The sequence below is a fragment of the Megalopta genalis genome, chromosome 1 (assembly GCF_051020955.1).
Source record: "Megalopta genalis isolate 19385.01 chromosome 1, iyMegGena1_principal, whole genome shotgun sequence".
Lineage (NCBI taxonomy): Eukaryota > Metazoa > Arthropoda > Insecta > Hymenoptera > Halictidae > Megalopta > Megalopta genalis.
Window position 1 is genome coordinate 36,651,766 of NC_135013.1, and position 21,175 is coordinate 36,672,940.

At 38.8% G+C, this 21,175-nt stretch overlaps 2 protein-coding genes across 3 annotated transcripts in view; one reads left to right on the top strand and one right to left on the bottom strand.

Moving 5' to 3' along the window:
* Window positions 1-7,757: 7,757 nt before the first annotated feature.
* The window catches only part of LOC117223214 (cholesterol transporter ABCA5), a 29,035-nt gene continuing 15,617 nt past the window's right edge, over window positions 7,758-21,175 (bottom strand). Inside the window, exons 4-25 of one of the 2 annotated variants that reach the window (XM_033475400.2) lie at window positions 15,352-15,525; window positions 15,088-15,269; window positions 14,528-14,732; window positions 14,284-14,359; window positions 13,929-14,082; window positions 13,572-13,758; window positions 13,349-13,492; window positions 13,123-13,273; window positions 12,984-13,057; window positions 12,459-12,911; window positions 12,034-12,383; window positions 11,549-11,955; window positions 11,224-11,478; window positions 10,873-11,140; window positions 10,619-10,793; window positions 10,195-10,531; window positions 9,801-10,069; window positions 9,578-9,724; window positions 9,130-9,509; window positions 8,826-9,033; window positions 8,408-8,747; window positions 7,758-8,328 (exon numbers count right to left, since the gene is read on the bottom strand). In XM_033475400.2, the coding sequence (XP_033331291.2) occupies window positions 8,225-8,328; window positions 8,408-8,747; window positions 8,826-9,033; window positions 9,130-9,509; window positions 9,578-9,724; window positions 9,801-10,069; window positions 10,195-10,531; window positions 10,619-10,793; window positions 10,873-11,140; window positions 11,224-11,478; window positions 11,549-11,955; window positions 12,034-12,383; window positions 12,459-12,911; window positions 12,984-13,057; window positions 13,123-13,273; window positions 13,349-13,492; window positions 13,572-13,758; window positions 13,929-14,082; window positions 14,284-14,359; window positions 14,528-14,732; window positions 15,088-15,269; window positions 15,352-15,525 (5,040 nt within the window). In that variant the 3' untranslated portion in view covers window positions 7,758-8,224. Of the gene's footprint in view, window positions 8,329-8,407; window positions 8,748-8,825; window positions 9,034-9,129; window positions 9,510-9,577; window positions 9,725-9,800; window positions 10,070-10,194; window positions 10,532-10,618; window positions 10,794-10,872; window positions 11,141-11,223; window positions 11,479-11,548; window positions 11,956-12,033; window positions 12,384-12,458; window positions 13,058-13,122; window positions 13,274-13,348; window positions 13,493-13,571; window positions 13,759-13,928; window positions 14,083-14,283; window positions 14,360-14,527; window positions 14,733-15,087; window positions 15,270-15,351; window positions 15,526-21,175 lie in introns of both variants that reach the window. The other variant, XM_033475398.2, reaches the window with a different exon arrangement.
* Window positions 15,611-20,054, top strand: LOC117223215 (tubulin polyglutamylase complex subunit 2). The gene is made up of 3 exons (XM_033475405.2): window positions 15,611-16,293; window positions 17,417-17,788; window positions 18,576-20,054. The coding sequence occupies exons 2-3, from the start codon at window positions 17,545-17,547 to the stop codon at window positions 19,160-19,162; spliced, it is 831 nt and encodes a 276-aa protein (XP_033331296.2). The 5' UTR covers window positions 15,611-16,293; window positions 17,417-17,544; the 3' UTR covers window positions 19,163-20,054.

Genomic DNA, 21,175 nt, shown 5'->3' on the forward strand with positions numbered 1-21,175 from the left:
GAACTTTTTAGATTAGTCTTCAGCACCTTTTGAATTGTTTTCGGAACATTTTAGAACTGTTTTCAGGACTTTTTAGCACTGTCAGCACTAAGGACATTTCTAAACTTTTTAGCACTGTCAGCACTAAGGACATTTCTAAACTTTTTAGAACTGTCCTTAGAACAACAACTCTTTTTTATAACCTTTTAAAAACAGTTCTAAAAAGTTTTAAAACGGTTCTAAAGAGATCTAAAAAGTTCTGAAAATAGTGCTAAAAAGTTCTGAAAATAGTATTAAAATGTTCTGAAAACAGTTTCAAATGTTTTGGAAACAGTTCCATAACGTTCTGAAAACAGCTCCAAAAAGTTCTAAAAACAGTTCTAAAAAGTGGAATTTTGTAAAGTGGAATTTTCTATCAAGAAAATCAGAGGTGGAGGTAAAATTAACCTCATTGGAGGTAAAAAAGAAATCGAAGAAAATTAGTGAGAAATAGTGGTAGAAACTGTCAAATACACGTCAGATATTATTCAAATTTTACTTGCTATTTGATATCTGAGCTTATTATCCAACGATACTCGTCGACCGATTATTAACACTATGCCGTCCGGCGGCACCACAGCGGTGACCTTCGCAAAGTATCGCTCGACGGCCGGTGACACCACAGTGGTGATCTTCGCAAAGTATTGCCTGACGGCCGGCGACACCACAGTGGTGTCGCGCACAAAGTATCGCTCGGTGGCCGGCAACACTGCAATGGTGTCGTGCGCACGGTATCACCCAGTGGCCGACGACAACACTTTTGTATCCTTTGCATTCTCTTGATGATCTGTAGGGTTCTGTTGTTGCTTTTGTTCCGTACCGTCTCGGTACAGTATTTTTAGCATAAAGCTGTACAGCTTTACGTGGAATAAGTTACATAGGTCAGCAAGTGTTTTTTTATGAGTACTTGTACCCATTTATCATGGCAGACGAAGGAGAAGACACTGTCATTTACGAGGAATTCGCGGACGACTTGTCCGACGTTCCAATCGACATTGCGGATTGGGAAGGAGACATTGCAGATCCGACAAATGAAAGTGAAGCAGAATCTTCGGACAATGAAGTTCTTACAAGAAGAATTCGGCGAACGGTACGATCGCCAAGTGATTCGGATGAATCAGAAGAAGACGATAGTGTGCCGTGGTCAGATGCCGATTTACCGAGGACCAATGAGGAATTCGAAGGGTTTCCGGGCCCAAACGTGCTTGCCGAAGAAACACCAGAGCGTCGAGGACATCGTCGAATTATTTATTGGGAAGGATTTATTCGAACATATCAGCAGCGAAACAAACAAGTATTATGATCAAAATTGCCACAGAAGGAAAATAGGTAAAAAAAGTGCCAAATTTGTCAGCGTTACGGCAACCGAACTTAGGAAATGGTTTGGGCTTGCTATCCTTATGGGGATTGTAAAGAAAGCAAAAATAGATGATTATTGGTCAACGAATCCGTTGATAGAAACTCCCATATTTCGCAAAACGATGACCCGCAATAGATTTAGACAAATATTATCATATCTGCATTTTTCCAATAATAATGATAAACCGGATAATGCCGTTAGACTTTTTAAAGTGCAACCGATAATTGATTATTTTTCGAGAAAGTTTGAAGAAAATTTTGGCCTCGGTCGAAACATCTCGATTGACGAAGGAATGATACCATGGCGTGGACGACTGAATTTTTAAGTTTACAACCCATCAACAATTACAAAATATGACATACTTATTCGGATGTTATGTGATTCCAATACGGGATATATTTCCTCATTTCAAATATATTCCGGCGCTGGACAGCCTTTAGCGAAAACGGTGATGGAACTATTGAAATCTTCTTATGGAAAGTGGCATCACCTGTGTGTGTGTACATGGCCAACTACTACAACAGCGTAGAACTTGCAAAAATTTTACTTCAAAAGAAAGTTCGAGTTTGTGGAACGATACGGAAAAATAGAGGATTTTCAGAAAAATTAAACAGCGCAAAACTCGATGTGTTTGAAGCCTGCCATCGACGAGAAGGTGATGTACTGGCACAGTTATGGAGAGCTTCGAATATCAAAATGATACGGACGGTCTCTACAATACATAATGCCACTTTGATTGATACTAAAAAAAATGCAGGAAAACCAATTGCCCAATAAAAATACCTGAAAGCATATTAGACTACAATAAATACATGAAGGGAGTGGATCGAGCAGACCAATATCTGAGTTACTATCCCATATACAGAAAAACGATAAAATGGTCAAAAAAGGTTTGCATGTACCTGTTTAATTGCGCATTGTTTAATGCATTCAGGACATTTCAACATTTCCATACAGAACACAAAAGTCTCCGATTTCATGATTTTCTATTGGAAGTGTCTGAATCCTGGATAAAAGATCAAGTAACTGTTCCCGAGCAAAACTTGGAGGTCGTTACTATATCGCGAGCGTTCCATCATAAAGCGATCGACAGACTTTCCTGTGACCTGAGGCAACACCAGCTAGTACTAATTTCCGAAACCACTAAACAAAAACGAAGAATGTGCCATGTGTGTACCAAAAAACAGAAAAGAAAACCAACAAATTTGATGTGCAAGTCGTGCGGAGTTGCATTACATCTTGGAGATTGTTTTGCTTCGTATCATTTAAAAGAGAAATACTAAGTAAGTACCAAAGAAAATGTAATTAAAGAAATATATAAAACAAAAAGATTTTACATTTATTTACATATGTACATTTTCGAATTTTCATAAAAATAGGGGAGGCGGATTGATAACTCGCGAGAACTACCGATGAGATTAGAAAAACTTGAAATTTATCATCTCCCAATAACCACAAAAACAGCCGGCGACAAGCGAAGAAATGTTTAAAAACAGTGCGGCCGGCAAAGTGTTAATTTCTGTTTTGAATTTTTTCTATTGCTTGATCAAAAGGAAGCGCAAAGAGTTGCAATTAAAAATGCATAGACGCTTATAAAAACAATGAAATGTACACGGATAGAACACGTTAGTTCTACGTATACGAAAGGGGATCGCGAGGAGAGGAAATTAGAGAAATATTGCTCTAAAGACTCTGCAATGTTCTAAATTTAATTGTTATACCTAAGAACGTCATCAGATAGTACATAACAAACGCTATCAATGAGATCGAATGTATGTAGCGCCGGTTACCTCTAACATTATGCATTAAACAACAATGAATAGATCTTTTAGTAGAGAAACAAGAAGCTCCTCGGATGTTCGTGCGGACCTTCCCCTGCCTTTTTGTCGTTCTAATATATTTAAAAAACCACAAAACGCTTTTGAAGAAGGACACTTCGTAAATGTTTAACTGATCGTTTCTTCTTTTCTTTTTTTTTTTTTATTGGTGAAAAAGCTTCCGTTAACCAATCAATTACATTCACTTTACACAACAAATACGTAGTTTCCGCAATAAGACAATCTGTTCGTCGACAAGGTGTATTCGGCGTGTAGTTCTCTTTCACGTGATGATGATAATCGCATTTAATAATTGTATCTAGTATATACAGTAAGGAGCATAACTGAATCAACAACCACAAGTTTTGTATAAATCATTATTTATTGCTAGGAATATACAAGAATAACGAAAAATAAACATTATAGTTATTTTCATCACAGTTAGGAGTAACATAAGAAATTTTTGCAATAATTAATGTCTTGTTGTTTAGGAATGACAACAACAATAAATTGAATCAGTTTTGCACCACGTCCAATACTTGACAATATTTAATATATTCTTTATTTTTAATATTTCGTCCACAACCCTTTTTTGCTTGTAAAACTGTACTAATTCGTTTTGGCATACTTTCTACTAATTTTCTGCAATAATCCGGAGATATTTGTTCCCTCTGTTCTTGAATTCTATTATACAAATCTGATTGAAGTTGGTTGGGAGTCATATGGATCCCAAAGTCGTCTTTTTAGTAAATCCCATAAATTCTCTATAGAGTTGAGGTCCGAGCTTTGCGCAGGCTAATCCAGAACAGAGAATTTTTTAGTATTGAGCCAATTTTTTTACACTTTTAGCAGTGTGCTTAGAGTCTCGGTCATGCATGAAAATTACATTTTCTTCTTCAAAAGGCATATTATCAACAGCCTCTATGAGATGATCTTGTAAAATATATTTGTACATGTACTGATTCATGATGCCATTAATTCGGTGCAGTGATCCAACATCAAATGCTGTTAGGCACCCCCTAAACATTAGAGATCCGCCTCCATGCTTTACCGTTTGCTTTACATGTCGTGGTTTAAGCCTTTCATTTTTACAACTCCAGCACCAAGACATACCATCTGAACAAATTCTGTTAATTTTGGTCTCGTTAATAGTTGTCCTGTTTTGGTATTTTTTGGAAAATTCTAAACGAAGTTTAATATTCTTCTTCGATAACATTCGAAACTTTTAATCTCAGCTCCTTTGAGGGTTCTCTGTACTGTCCACTTGCTTATTTGTATATTCGTATCTTCTTTTAACAATTTTGCAGCTATAGTGGCGCTTGAAGCTTCACCAGATATGACAAACCGTATAATTCTTTGTTCAACCTACAATGTTAATTTTTTTGGTCTTCCTCCAACATTTAATAATATACTTTTACAGTATTTTTTTCTTAGTCTCTACACTGTCGATTGACTAATACTACACTTTCTCGCCGTCCGGCGCGTTGACACGCCGTCATTCAAAAAAGGAATTACTCTTTTTAAACAATGTGGTGCAATTGACTTCATATTTATTCTTACTTCACTTGCGTGCTTTTCCGTTCGACTGATTGCGAGAATCTGAGAGTGCTAAGACGTGCAATAACATTTTGTAAACATACAAAACTGCTAAATATAAACACACTACTAGAACATTTTAGACCGGTGCAAAACCGAGTCAATGTATTTTTATTGTCATTGCTAAACGAGGAGACATTAATTATTGAAAAAATTTCTTGTGTTACTTCTGGCTGTTATAAAAATGACTATAATGTTTATTTTTTAATATTCTCCTATCTTCTTAGCAATAAATAATGATTTATACAAAACTTGTAGTTATTGGTTCAGTTATGTTCCTTACTGTATATATTTATATATACGAGTCTCTTTCTCTCTTGAATTTCCTTAATTGTGTGTGTGTGTGTGTGTGTGTGTGTGTGTGTTCGTGTGTACGCGTTTACGTTGCTATGCATTTCCTATGGGTGGTTTAAATTTGTCAGGTGCGTGTCTAACGCGCGAAAATCTTGTCGAGATGTCGACGAGTGCGTGAGTGCGTGCAAAGGATTTGACCCCAGAATTTTCATTTTTCCTTTATTTTGTGTTTCTCATTCGAACGAGATAATCGTTTGATATACAAAACGAAAAAGCGACCAACCAACATGGTCGTTGTGATTCATATCCCGATACATATATATATATATGTATATATGTATGTATATGTATATATATATATATATATATGTAGTTAATATAAAATTATACATACTGATGGGCGATCAATTTTACATTCGATTTACAAGCTTTAGAAGTTGACTACCTGTACTTGCTCATTCTTACATAGGAAACAATGCCTCACGCACGCTCGATAGTTCGTTTGATTCTGTAAACAATAGAGTAGCCTTGTACAGTATATCAAACGAGTTCTACTGAAAGAATCTACGAGTTTATGGTTGCAAACTGCAAGTTACGTGCGTGAAAATATAAATCCATATATGCGTATATTATCATATGCATGCATACTTCATTATATTTACACGTACGTATTCCGTGTATTATACATATATGTATATCGATCGTGAAAAATACACACACGTGAACGAGCTTTTTAACAGGTAAATGCCAAAAAGTGGCGATTACTTATGAGCAGAGAATATAGATGTAGATATGGCTGTAAATAAGAAATCAAAAGAAAATGTAAAAATCAATCAGTATGAATACAAGTACGCGTAACTTTCTTCTTAACGCGGCGACTTGCGGTTTAGGAATGTTATAATATCCTTGTATATACCATGACACATGTTCTTAAAAAACGGTATACGTATATGTATGTATTGAATTCTATATAAATATATAAATACATGTATATTTATATATTTATATATAAATAATGTTCATAAAATTGTCTGCAACCTTTTTCTTTTATCTGCATTCGTGTAATTTCATAATTGACTAAATTTTATATCATATTGGTATTAGCTAGAACAAGAATTGTGCGTACACAATCTCTATAAATGCGCACATGCGTCATGGCGCACGTATTTTTTTCGCATTTCATATTACCTATAACGTATACATAATACATATATGTATATTTATAATATGAATTATTCTTATAACGAGTCCTTTTTTTATTTACAAAAGTCAATACATTCCTCAAGATCCAATTTCAATTTTTCATCTAACTATTCTCTATCATCTACAACATATTTCATTCAGTCCTTAAAACAGTGCTTCTACTGACCCTTTTGTTCGACTTTTTTGGAATTCTAACATTGCAGAAGATCAAATGTATGCATTTAGGTATCTAAGAATGAAAATCTCTCACTGTGGAAAGTTAAGAACATTTTTTTTCTTTTCTATATGGACTAAAGCTTCCTTTTTATGAGTTTTTATTTCACTCTTTCCTTAGTGCTAACGTTAAGGGATCTTCCCACTACTGTTTTTCGCGAACGGATTTTTCCTAAAGCAAATCATAAGGCAAAATTTTCTCTAATTTTAAAATCCACCTTACTCTTTAACAATGTTCCTTAATTTTTGCATCTTGATCAACTTCGTAATATCGCAAAAACGAGAGAATGCATTCAAAATAAATGAATCTCTTTAATGTAGGAAGATCGCTTAACTACATACCAAACTCTCTCGGTAATATTTAAATTAATTGAATGCTAGAATACTTGGATTTCTTATTCTTTCCTGATCTATTTGTGAATGCCAATGTTTTCAGTGGTAGAGCAATTTTGTATTGTGTAGGTGTAATACAAGATTATCGGATGAAAGGAGCAAGAAAGATCTTCCAATAAAAATGTGTATAGTGAGAAAGAAATGACCAGAAACACTGCCGTGAATTTGAATTCGTACGCTGTCAAAATTATCTTACAAAGTATTTTTATCGAATATATCGGTCACTTTATCCTTCTTAATTGGAGGATCAAAAAAATTTTCGCGACAAATTTATCATGTTCTTATGCGCTATCGAGGCAAGGTTGACAACCTATTATGTTTGTTTTTCGTTATTCGAAAGGCTTCGGTAAAGACCACAAGCGAAATGGAGAAATATTTATAAATACATGCTAAGTGCTATATTATACGCACAAATTAAGTCACGTCGAACTTACATCCAGATCGTTTGGATACAATCGGCGTCTCTTTATCAAACAACAGTGTGTTGTTGCATCAACAACGCTCGTTGTTAACTCGAGCAATTATAAATGTCGCTAGACAATTAATCCTGTACAGGATATACATTTATCAATGTAGTAAACAGACAATTCCTAGGAATTGCCTATGTTTAAAAAGAATTTAATGCCAATCTGTGGATCCTTATGATTTGTCTTCTTTGACAACGGAAGATTCTATACTTATAATCGATGATAATGAACGTTCCAATTCCACAGCAATATTAATCGCGAGACCTATTCGTAGGAATCGAAAAAATACACTAGTTTACGATATAATTCGAAAATTATTAGTGTCGATACTATTACGACGATCACCTCTGCTGACAGTAGGATAAATTGTTTATAGTCTCCACTATTTACAAGTCATTAATTTCATATGTATGTTTATTTTATATCTCACGACATAACCACTTCAGGAAGTCACTGCGCAATTCTGACGAACATAACAGTATACAGAACATTGGTACGAAAAAAGAAACGATATAGTGTCTACCTCTTTTTTCTCACCCTATCTCTGTTTTGTCTGTTTTCTCCCAATATTAGGTCGAACGTCGTGTACCATAAAAATAGTACGATTTTGTTTTCCCACTTATAGTTTTCATCAGGATTAAAACAGGGATAACTTCACAATCTGCACTGACTGGTAATGTGAGATTTCATTGTTACTATAGAATGTTCCTGATGCTTAAGTATGTTGTTTTTGTCGATTCTTCGTAGTATTCACATCGGAACGTTAACGAACGTATCACTATTCTTAACTTATTCACACTTGAACGGTCCCATGAATATTTCACTATGCAACACACCAGAATATACACTCTCGTTGTGAGTCATCATTCTCCCGAGTTTGATTCGTCGTAATGAGAAAATTTTAGGAATACTTGTTCCAGAGTGGTCTGACTGAAACTGTACTCTTCGATGTCCAGTTCGAGTTTTGCTAAATGATTAAATGTCGTTAATTAAAACAAAAAATTGTTTCGAGTTTTGAGGTATAGGTATATAGTACTATTACCTACCTTTCTCCAACTGCATAAAGCACTCGGCCAGCGAGTTAACTGCTTGTTGGGGAACACCAAAAACTAATCTGTCAGCGAAACTCTCCTCGAGGGTGGCGTCTGAGAACAGGCTGGAAACGAATTCTTTCAAACTATTAATCCTGTCGCCAGATGGTGTCGTAGGTGTACAATCACCGCCCTGGAGTTTTATCTCAAGGGTGTATCCAGCACCGTAGAGATTCTTCAAATGTTGGGTAGAGCCAATACACCTTAGTTCTCCCTTCACCATTATACCCACTTTCGAACACAGAGCATCGGCTTCCTCCATTGAATGAGTCGTCAAAATTGCTCCCCTACCACCCTACAATAAACCGATTTACTATCATGACCCGGCTAAATCGTTCAACGATGATAGAAAGCATTATATTTTGACAGATACCTGAAAACTGGCTAGAATTGTATCCCATAGGAACCTTTTCGACCTAGGATCCATCCCTGTGCTGGGTTCGTCCATTAAAACGACTTTTGGACCGCCTATCATTGCCATAGCGAAACTGAGTTTTCTTTTAGTTCCTCCGGAGCATTCCTGGGTCTGTTTGTCCGCGTGTTCGTGAATTTGTAATCCGGACAGATACAGATCTACAATTCTATAAAAAAAAATACAACTCAACTTTACAGTTTTCTTATCTTTATAGACGTCGTTAAAAAATGATCTCTAACCGGTAAGGTAAAAAGTACAGTACCTGCCGATGTCTCCCCATGGTACACCACGTATGGCAGCATAACATTCTAAGTGTTCCCTGACAGTGATATTTTTCCACTGAGCATCGTGTTGAGGACAGTAGCCCATCTGTCTGAAAGCCTCTGACATATTGGAGTTGATGTTGTGACCACCAATATGTACTCTACCTCGTGTGGCCGCTTCCTCCGCTATGACAATCTTCATTGTCGTGGTTTTGCCAGCACCATTGTGGCCTAACAAACCAAATACCTCTCCCGGCTCGACCGCTAGTGAGAGATTTCTTACAGCAACTTTTCGTTGTACTTGACTGGCTTCTTCGTCTTGTTTGGAGCAGCAACTACAGGAACCTAATTCTCTGTATCGGTACTCCTTTCTGAGGTTCTGTGGAATGAACAATGTCAATTCAGTTACAGAAATAAAGAATTTCAATGATCCCTTGAAATTCATACCTGCACTAGAACTACAGGTGGTTCTTGAACAGATGACGAAGTAATGAGATTAAAAACTTTTTGCCTCTCGGCTTTAACGTCAGCATCCTCGTGTTCTCCAATATCCGCATTTTCCATTATTTCCTCGCCCACAGAGCCACCATTACGCTATGAATGCAAGAAATAGTATTCAATGATTTGCTAAAAGTTTACAAAATACAGGAAGTAAAGTAGTGATACTAACCAGGAAATGCTTGAAAATGTCTCTTACATTGCCACCACTCTTTTTGGTATCCAATATCAAAAGTATAAAGAACCACACCGGGCAGTGCAGAAGCACCCCAAAGGCCATTATAATTATTTCTGTAGTTAGATAATCAGACATGGTTAGATGGTGGCAAGCGGCGTTGATGGAGCACATGAGGTGGACTCGTCCGACATAATACACAGCAGCATATGGCACGTATAATGTGTTTATTAAAGAGAAGATCACGTGCAGAACGAACGCTGCACCTGGAAGATCAATCAACGTTATCAGGAAACCAATCATCGAGTCACGTTTGAGTATTGCGAACATTCCGACTACTAATGTTACAAAACATTAAGTGTAAAATAAATTAGTCAGTATTATTACTTACTAACACCCAGCATGTCAAGACTCATAACTAGTACAGAGGGTATGGCCCCAAATAAGGTGGCAATATTGGGTAGAATACTTTGTGCAGAATCCATTTTGTCGAACATGTAGCTGAGACACGTGGAGAAGAGCACGGATGCTGGGCAATAGAGCATTAACAGACCGCTGAGGGTGATGAGTGCTGGTATCTCTTGAAGCGAAGGCACATCGAAGAGGAATATGATGCCGAGTATGCAGAGACAGATGAACGTCATCAGGCCGACAAGTACAATAAAGTAGGTCAGAAAGTATATCGAAAACGACAGACCATTTACGCGAAGTTGATTTTTCGCTTTTATCTACGAATAAACAACGTTAAACATTAAAAACATATATTGATACGGCTGACACATAGCACAGTTAATACATATATTAATTAATCTTACTTCCCGATCGTAGACCATATCCACGACTAGAATGATTGGTAACAGGACAAAATTCATCCCAATGAATAAAGCAGTGCTGCCCGTACCGATGTTAAACTCCTGTGGTTGGGACGTTTGTTGGAAGGGATGGGTTTTAACCCTTATTGACTCTAATTTCTCCTTACCCAAGAGCAACCTAGTCAAGAGTAATAAATTTCAAGTGTCAAGAACTCTTTTAGAATGTTCACAACGTATTTGAAAATACACAGTCATACCTATGATAGGTGTTGGACAGCAGGTTTATTAAAATCGGTAAAGAATGTTGCATAGTGTCATTATAAGCGACGGTCAAGTTAATTTTGTATTTGCTGTACTCGTTAACACTGAAGACAGCCGCGTGAGGTGCGACTTTTAATAAATTGGCGAAATCCCCATCGTATTCTTCAATGTATCTGACATCCTGACCTATCCCATCGATCAAAGCCGTGATATCGTGATCGGTATTGTTGACGTACAAAAGTTTGGTCTCATTGCCGTAGGTATCTATCGAGTAAGAAAACATGGCGACTTGGATCTTACAAAATCTGTTAAATGTCCTGATAGATTACAAAAGCGATATGACATACCAGTGTTCAATTTCAGAGATTGCATCTTGACCTCGACAGTTTGAATGCTGTTCAAATGCAGACCAAGAGCAACTAACAAAAGAGGCACAACGATGGTGAAGTACAAAAACTGCATGTTCCTGAAGAGCCTGAGTATCCTTAGGCGAAGCATAGCGTACAGGGTTTGTAGGAAGTTAGGCCGGATCTTTATGGGGTCTAATCCGAGGCCGAGAACGGGGGGATTTCTATCGTTATGGATGCCGTCTGGTAACTCCCCTGAAAATGGCGGAAACAAATTCATATCCAACAGTTGATTAGTATTGCATATATACTAAAATGAATTTACCTTTCGCTTGGCTGTCATTCTGGACAGTGACGCCTTCGTTCTGCAAACTTTGATAGGACGTGCTCTTAGACTGCAACGACAGCGATCTGCTTAATGCACGATTGCGCACCATTTTCTTGGATAAATTATCCATAGTGCACTCTGTGCCCTCGTCTTTCTCTAGGTGGAGAAATACTTCTTCCAGAGTAGTCATCGACACTCCGTAGCTATTGATACCTAATCTACTCGCCCTGGTCTTGATCTCGTGTTCTATGGCTGAAAAAAGTGGCGCGAAATTCTCCACGGAATTATGAGGCAAAATGAAGCTCAATTCTCGACCGTGGCGTCTCGCTTTCTCAGCCTTCGACACGTGAGAAATTACCAGTCTGTTAATGGCGGGCTCTCTTGCATTTCCCTCGAGCACCAACCTGTAGCAATTTTTATTATCTATTTAAACATACCAAACGAAACATACGTTCTATTATTTTCAATGTCGCTAGACTTACGTTAAATGATACCCGATGCCAAATTTATTCTTCAAGAATAAAGAACTACCGCAGCATCGCAATTTCCCTTTACTGATCACTGCTTTCCTGTCCGCTAATATATCAGCTTCGTCCATGAAATGAGTGGTCAACAATATTACTTTGCCATGACGTCTAGACTGCAGGAAGGACCACATCTGTCTTCTAGAGTAAGGATCCACTCCGGCGGTGGGTTCATCGAGGATGATAATTTTTGGATCACCGATAATGGCGATACCTACGGACAATTTCCTCTTCTGACCACCGCTTAAATACTTTGCAAAGGTATCCGCTTTCTCGGACAGGTCAATGTCTTTTAAAGTTTTCTTCACCTAGCAACGATTATAAGATGTATTGTGACGTTATGTCTACATAAATGTAGTTAGAAGAATATCAAGAGAGCGTACCTCATGTTCTATCATTGATCTAGGAATTCCTCGTACAGCGGCAAAGAATTCGAGGTGCTCCCGAGGAGTTAAGAGATCGAAAAGAATGTCATGTTGCGGACAAACACCAGTCATACTTCTGATTATTTGCATGTCCTGGAAATCCCTAACATCATAGCCGAAAATTAAAGCGGTACCAGCAGTTGGTGCGGTTAAGCCAGTCAGTATGTTAAAGAGGCTTGTCTTGCCAGCCCCGTTGTGACCGAGTATCGCGGTTATTTGTCCTTCATAGATCGTCAGATTGATGCCATTTACAGCTTTAATCTCTGGTTTACGACATTTTTGGTAGGACTTGTAAAGGTCGACTATCCTAATGGCTTCGCGACCTTTCATCTCCCTTACCACCGGTTCGACGTCACGGTTGGTTTCCTCACCCGGTATGAAAGAATTTGATTCGCCATTCGATGACGGTACCTGCAAGTACGACTGTAAACCAAGGTTCCCTCTACTTTTTCTCTCCTGCTCCTTTTCGTACTGTGAACCCACCCGTGGAGTTTTCCTTTGGCACCAATAGCCCGGCAAGAAGCAGAACCAGGGATTTCTTTTAACTCCATATTCGCCTAGGGTTAATTTAATTATATTATCATTGATAACGATTAAACAAAGAATAAATGGGTATACTTACTAGGTACGACGCAGTCGAAGTAATAAGCTAAACAAGCATACAAAAAGATGTCTAAGGTCATCATAATAAGACTCCCGCCAAATGGTATGCCGGGACCAGACCAAAGATTATCGAAGTTAACTCCTTCTCCTTGTAGGTCCAATACGAGAGCCTGGAGAAATAGCCACACGGTATTAGTAACGATTATTTTGTTTAATATTGAAACAGATTCGGTTTCAATACAAACCTTATCCATTGCTAAAGCAACGCCTGTTGGACTGAGGAGCGATACCACCCAAAAGTAAATGGAACTGGAGTCGTTTACGAAAACTTGAATGAAGTACATGAGGCTTAGTATCGCGACAGCAAAATTGCCTAGCACACCGGCGGTCTAGAAATTGGAATGCTGAGTTAAGACTTGAACTGGTTAACTAATTTGTTTGCAACTTGTTCGTCTAATCGATGCTCACCCGTGATTTGTCAAAGAAAGGGGTTATCATGAAAGCAAACATGATTATGGAGAAACTGTAGAGCACTACTAAAAGGAATATAGGTAAAAAGTGTGTATGTTGGAACATCTGAAGTGTAAAAAGTAGTATGACCCCAACGACAGAAAGTAGCAAGACGAAAACACTGTAGATAATGAACCATGACAACCTGTAACGAAAAAGAGAATAGCGTTTTTACTTATCCACAAACATCATCAACTTTCCATGTAAACTTTTGTCTAGCAATTCATGCAAAATACATATTCGTCGAAACATGCATGCTCATTGGAAAAAGAAAAAATCTATCAGTCTCTCAATCACACTCTACCATAAACCTACCAAAAGACAGAATCTCTTAGGCCCATTATCTTCATTCCTTCCTTGATCTTTTTCTCCTTTTCACCGACTATCAGGATCAGGAGGTAAGTGACGAATTGTGAGATAGCCAGTACCATACAGAGAGGTATAACAACTCTAAAGGCCAGCATCCAGTCTAAATAAAAGATATTCTTAGAATTGTGCCCACGAAACAAAGAAAACATATTCTTCAAGTATAAATTTCATTCCTAAACCTATTGCTTTTCTTCTATCTTTGTTAATCTACTATGTTCCTTCTAGCATTAATCAGATAGCTTTCGTTACTCAACGTGCAGAAATAACAATCAATTGTTTGTAGAATGTCCTCTATAGTTACCTGCAGTAAAAGCTTCCTTTGGGAACATTTCCAGCTGAACATCCGGCACGGTTACATCTGTGTTCCCTGTGTCTAGCTGTAAATTACCAACACACACGATTCCATTAATATCTTACAATTTTTTTTGGTGTACGTACGAAGTAAATGTAAAGCTTCAAGGCCAAGATGGTAAGCTTTTTTAAAAATCCCTCTGGGATGACAAACTACAATAACACTGGATAAGAATAAATATCGTGGTACATACTCTTATCTTTGTAATATCCATTATCAACTGCAACGCCAAGAATCCAGAGTGCAGATAATTATTCACGGGACATGATCCACCAGTCTCTATCGACAATGCGCCTCCTATCCAATGGCTGGTGTCCTTTCGACAGTTAATTGAGGCGGAATACAGTTCGGTCGGTGAGGGTGGATTCGTGTATAATGGATTAGTTCTTATCTCATACCTAGAACGTAACATAAAAGCGCAATTAGAATTTAGCTAACATGTGAAGCTTAATTATCCAAGTTCCAAGTCTTGATGCATAATCTGTGGACATATGTAATTTTATTCACTTATAACAAAAATGAGCAAATGAAAGGCAAAATAATGACTAAACTGGTCAAAGAAGGAAAAACATTTCTATTAAGCTTCTGTTTTCTGCAGTCTACTTATAATATGTATATGTATAACTCGAATTGTGTTCTTGGGAACCATTGACTTCCTCAAACATGTTGAAGAAAACATTTTGATTATCAACATAAGACTCCGCATCAGCGTCATCCTTTTCTGATTACAGTAATATTCTACTATTATCTTACAAAAGCCGCTGAGATATAGGCTGCGAATCCTCGAAGATCACGGCTAGAGGTATACTGTAGGGATCTCTCCAGTATGCAGCCTGCAGGTCGTCCTTCGTGTCGAACACTATGAAATTCAGGGGTAGCTTGCCAGGATGATCCCACATCGACAACCACAGGGTATTCATCGAATTCAAGAAGGTCTGAAATCGAACGGACGATTAGGGGAACCATTCGAGTACCATGATCCGGAAGAAGAGCATAAAACGATCCGCAAATACGTACCAAAGTTTCTGTCGAGTTTGGAACAACGGCAATCGTGTTGTTCTTGTATCCATTGAACGCCTCGAACAGACCACCCTCTTGCCTCTGCGTCATCATCGCGGGGTAATTCGGGTTCGGGGGTAACACTTTCAGCACGATCAAAATGCCCAGAGTGCAAAGGGGCAAGAAGATCTCCTGTAAAAGTCAATTTTCACCACCGTTACGCATTTGCATCCTCTGGAAAATTTGGAAAATTTATTTCACATTGCTTTGAAACACTCGCGACAAGCGTAACATATTTACATGACCTGTTAATATTTTAATGGATCGTTTATTGCTTCGCTTTTTTTCAAATTTTAAGCAACTGTTCTATTGAGATTTTTTTTTAACAATTTAACTACGTTTTTCTGTTTACGTACAAAACTTCACAAGCTGGAGACGCGAAGAAAAATTTTGCAGCGTAAAACGGGAAACAAGAGGGCACTTCAGCGCGCGAGGGTGGAAAACGTTTCAGAAAAGGGACACCGGCATTAATAAAAAAGGAAGGGAGAACGATGATGTATGCAAAGGGAACGCAGTAGCTTTTTGTCAGCCACAATTGATAGTTGGTAATACACATTACGAAATTCTATGGGATTATCTCGATTCGAAATTGCCGGGGTACCGCTGAAAGGGAACTCCCCTGTGCATGTATAACAATTAACCCACCTGCACGGTCTCCCACACCTGTCGTACGACCGAACCTGCGCAACCGTTCGATACAACCCCCTGGCCAGAGGATACGCCGGTCTTCGGTTTGATATTCGGTCACCATGGCGATCAACAACCGGCTGAACCAGTCACACCTGGGCCGACTGCCCTCGATTCGTAGGATCCAACGGACTCAACCTCTGCTCGCGAATTTTCGACCGAATTCTCAACATCGTGGAGAAGAGGATTCGATTTTTAGGGGATGAAAGATTCGTAAGATCGTCTAATCTACATTGTACCTAGTATCAACTATCTTGTATCTTTTAACCCTCCACAACGCAATTTTTCAAGGTAAAATCTGTATAACAACAAAGGTATAACGTGTGTAACGTGATTGAAGTTGAGAAATCTGTAAAACTATTATGAAGAAATTATTTAAAAGTGACACTAGACTAATGTAAAATTCTAACAACTAAATAAAAGGAAAGCTACAAATAGAATTACAAGTACACATCTTTAGAGTTGCGCGGCATTATGGAGGGTTCAGAGAAGTATACAATTTTAAGGAATCTTTTTAATGAATCTAGTAATTTTAATTGGCAACCAATGTGATTTACCGTAAGTAAAGTAATCTAATCATTTCTTCCGGAATTGCAATTTAAAACATGATTTCCAAGCTCTACAATTATAGAAAAATCCTATTCAATTTTGTCTACGGAAGTACATTTCTCGATTTTCGTTCTGATGAGTGCGCTAAGGTTGAAAGATATTTGAGTGTTCTTTACTCCTTAAGAATCTCGCTTGGGAAGATGATCTTATTGAATTAATCCTTATTCGGGTCGACCTGACCTGAAAAGGCTGTTTCGCTTTCAGTGTAGGTATTGAACCTCCCCCCCCCTGCTGTTGCATAAGCCCTCAAACGAGTGTCCAGTTCGTTTTTAATAGCAGCTGCGTCAGAGTGGAAACAAAATGTGCGGTGTTCATTGCGAAAATGAGTAGGTCCGGAAATAATTAGTGATAGATATAAAAGGCTCTTCCATTGCGCATATAAAAATGTAGTCGACTCGCGTTATTTACTGTATCGCATGAATATACATCGTTCAGTGTCTCTGCTTGCCAAGTACATATTCGATTCGATGAACTCTCGCTGCAGAATAAATCAGATTAAAAATATTTCTCTGCAATTCCCTTTCCCATAGATCGTTTCGCAAGAACTGGAATAAATTTCAAATATATCTCATGGTAAAAATACAGAATTTGCAAATCATAAGCAATATAATTTACATTTGCTTGTGAACATAACTCCTTCTTGTTCATGTCCTCCTTTCATTTTATACAAATGTTGGAAAATCATCGTGATTCGTTAAAAGTTTTCGAGTTTTATGGGATGTCCAAGGCAACATCTCCAGTGTCAGCCGGGGCTTAATTCGAGAACAAGAGGAGGGGGCGCGACGGGGTTGCCGATCGAGCGAATGCAAATCCGGGGACACCGTTAGAAGCGGGTGCGAAGATAAAGTGGTGCCAATGTCTTTTTTCGTGGACGTCGTTACCGAGGACGCGTTCTACGAGAACCTCACGCTGGGCGTGGTGAAGGTCCTCGAGAACGTGCCGTACGTGAAGAACGTGCGAGTCGATAGGAGGAACGGATGCGAGGCCACCGCCATCGCCAACTGGGAACAACGGCATTGTTGCGTGCTCCCCGAAGATCTTAGGAACTTCTACCTCTCGATCGACGGTTTCCAGCTTCTTTGGAACCTCGAGATAGCAGGTATTACTCTCCGGAGAATTATCCGAGAGACCCTCTCGACGATCCTTTTCCCCCGGATTCCACCTCTAACCCTTTGGATCTCCGTACCTTCGAACCTCTGCCTATTATTTCGACTTGATACTCTTCGTCGCCTGTCCCGGCAAAACCGCCGAGATTCGAAGCTGCCAGGAGAGGTATCTAGCAAGTGCATAATAGTTGCCGTATGATTGATTTCGCAGCAATGCTAGAACTCTTCTTTCTCGAAAAATAAATCATTTCTTGCAGAAATTTTATAATGAACCTAGATTATTTACTGAAGATTTTATATTCGCGTTCATTATTTATCACTGAAGATATGTTCTCACTTTATTATTCAATTCCAGTAATTTCAGATTCGCAAGGTTTTATTTAGTTGAGTTTCCCTAGCTTTAAGATCATTATTTCTTTATTTCCACAATCTTCTTTTTCTTTTTAAAGAAAAAATTTCTTTTTTTTGTTCCGCCTGTTCTTTTATTTTTGGAATTAGATCGGGCTGGATTCGATGACGCTTTAAAACACATCGCATAGAGTTCCCTAGTAATCGGAATAATCGTCTACTCTATCTTCTATTTGAACCCAAAATCCAACTAAGCTAGTCGTTTTACCTGTATCATCTCTTTTGATCCGTCACCATACCAAAATAAATCTGACCAAGACTCTCTCAAAATTAGTTTTGATAACTGTCCTTGAATCAGACATTTCCAAAAATTCTTCTATAACTGCTGTATTATTATCCTAATCTACGTTTCGCCTGGCCACATGTCAACAGGCGAGGAGTTCTCGGTGGGTCGCATGGAAATAAGCAGTTTCTCCTCTCTGAAACGGTATTCCGCCAGCAAGGAACCGCAACCGGACTGTTCCAAGTCGGAGTCCTCCGATGCGGGAGCAGAGGTCGACTCGAAGAGCACCGTGGACCTTGAGAACGCGGTTTCGCCCTCGGCGGAGAACCCGCGGGGTTGCAAGATGTTCGAGATTAGTCAGTGCTACCCGCAGAGCGGAAAGGCGAAGGTCTATCTGGTGTACAGGGCGAAGCCGGACCAAGAGAGCCCGAGCATCTGGCTGCATCGCGAGGACACGGATCGATGGTACCATCTGGCCGATACTTTCACCGTCTACTTCCGGATGATGCTGGTCCATCTAGGTCTGCCCTTGTGGCAGTGCTGCGTCACCGGGCTCAGCCTGCCCACCTGGGTCGAGCAGGTCTATTTTCTCGTCGGTCCGCACCTGCTGCCATCCACTATCGATCCCACCGAGACTATCTCCACCGCCATGTGGAACAACGGGCCCACCAACGTCATCGATCCAGGGATCTTCAGGGGCAAGGAGAGCAAGCAGAAGATCCCCAGGAAGAAATAATCTAGTAAATTTTAAACCTTGGTGAACTATTTTGGAGACAGTGAACGAACATTTACTCTTGTACTGATTACTAGACTGCGATTGAGACTAAATAGCAAGTTTATTCTTTCTTTAATCATTTCAACTATTTTAGATTAGAACTACCCAACTTTACCAAAAATGCATTAAATCTGTATTCTAGTAATTATTAGACTGCAGATCTTTATGCAAAATAAATATTGTCCAAGGCGATTGCGAGAAACAGAAATTAAATACAAATAAATTGTTCCTTTCGATAATTTTGATAAGTTGGAAATATTGTAACAATATTATTAAATTCTTCTTATGTCTTCACAATTATATATTTTAGCTGCACATTTTTGTCATAAATGTATAAAATCCGCAGTCTAGTGATTACACTTTGAATAAAATGATCACTGCTGAAAATAGTATTCGGGGTTAGATTTCACCGATTGCACAAAAATCGTAGGCTCTGTGTGTACCGCGTATAAATGCAACGGTGATAAACGTCTTTGTATAAATAAAATATTGTGAAAAGACTGTTCCAATCAGCTTTCCCGTCTTTGTCTTCTTTTTCAATGTAAAAAAAATGCTACGATGAAAAAAATGCCAAATGTCTCGAAATTAAGAATCTCTTGCGGCTGAATTTACTATTACTTGTTTAGAAGAACAGTTTTAACTTCGATGAAAATTCTGCGTTTGGCAAATTGTCAATCCTACGTCTGTTAAATGATTCATTTCCAACACACAGTATTATCCAGATTACTAAAGAAAAACTTGTCTCGATTGTTCACGCAGTTTCACGGAACTGTTCGTTCACGCGAATGTTAATTCTAGGATTGTATTCGAATAATTTACAACAAAATAATAAAGAAAAAGGAATCAAAATGAATATATTTTGTGGTGTCCTTTATCGCGACTCGACAGAATTGGCAATCTTGTGCAACAAGTTATCGAAGTTCCAAAAGCATCGAAGATCCGCATTGTTCCTCGACTCATCGAAATTAGTCAAGCGAGAAACGAATTTCAACTCGATTCCTTCTTTCGAGCACTGCTCCGGAAAATATTGATCTCGTATAAATCACCGTGCTAATGAAACTTTACGATCCTCGTGCGTCAGAAAGAACTTATTTTACATTGTTGAAGAGAGATGAACGCTTCGGAATTAACATTTTCTCGCAATACCGTCGCGTTCTGGTACTGTTCCTCGAATTATTGCTTCAATATGCTCGAGGAAGAATGGACGATGTCATCCGATAATGCGGATCACAGCGGTTCCGCTAACGAGACCCACGCTTTGTCCGCTTCCTTTAAGCAGGAAGGATAACGCAAGATTTATGGTACCGTTGCGCGCCGCGCGGTGTTCCCGGGGAGTTTTAATTATCGAATATTAAATTACTTTTTTGCGAGAGCCTGCACAAAGTATTTCCTCGGCAGGTCTGTTTTTTATCCACTCTCGACGCTGCTACCGAGGTCGAACAATTTTATGGTAGAAGGCATCTTAATCGAGTGGCTCGCGTTAGGAGGGCGGGACCTAAGTATAGACGCGAATACTTATTTTATGTATAAATCGATTTTCTCTACCTCTAACGAGCTATATTTAGGCCCGCGCTTCGCTCCTCCTCCCCTTTCGGGCCACCCTTTATCCTGACAAGACCACAAAGAAGTTCGACGAGCAGCCGATGCCGCTGGATCGCTCGAAATCTCGTGGAAACCTCTGCCGGCATGAGGTCCTCTAATCTATCAATGAACTTTCTCCTATGGTGAAGAGGAACGGCTACGAATGCTGATCACCCTGGTGCAAATTTCAAAGGGTGTTGTGGCTTAAGGCTAAAGGTTACCGACGACACATCCGTCGTAGGAAGACTGAAAATTTATCTGCAATTTTACTACCAGCTTGGGATAATAGCGATCGGAATTATTCCTCGCTTCATTTGGCAACACCATCCTCGGAAAATTAACCACTTGTAATTACGAGTCTAACTCGCGATGAAGATTCTGAACAAATTGATG

Bases quoted from the DNA above. Each gene is read 5' to 3' on its own strand.
- LOC117223215 (XM_033475405.2), top strand. From the start codon at position 17,545: ATGTCTTTTTTCGTGGACGTCGTTACCGAGGACGCGTTCTACGAGAAC. The intron at 17,789-18,575 runs GTATTACTCTCC...ACATGTCAACAG, and splicing joins TTGGAACCTCGAGATAGCAG to GCGAGGAGTTCTCGGTGGGT.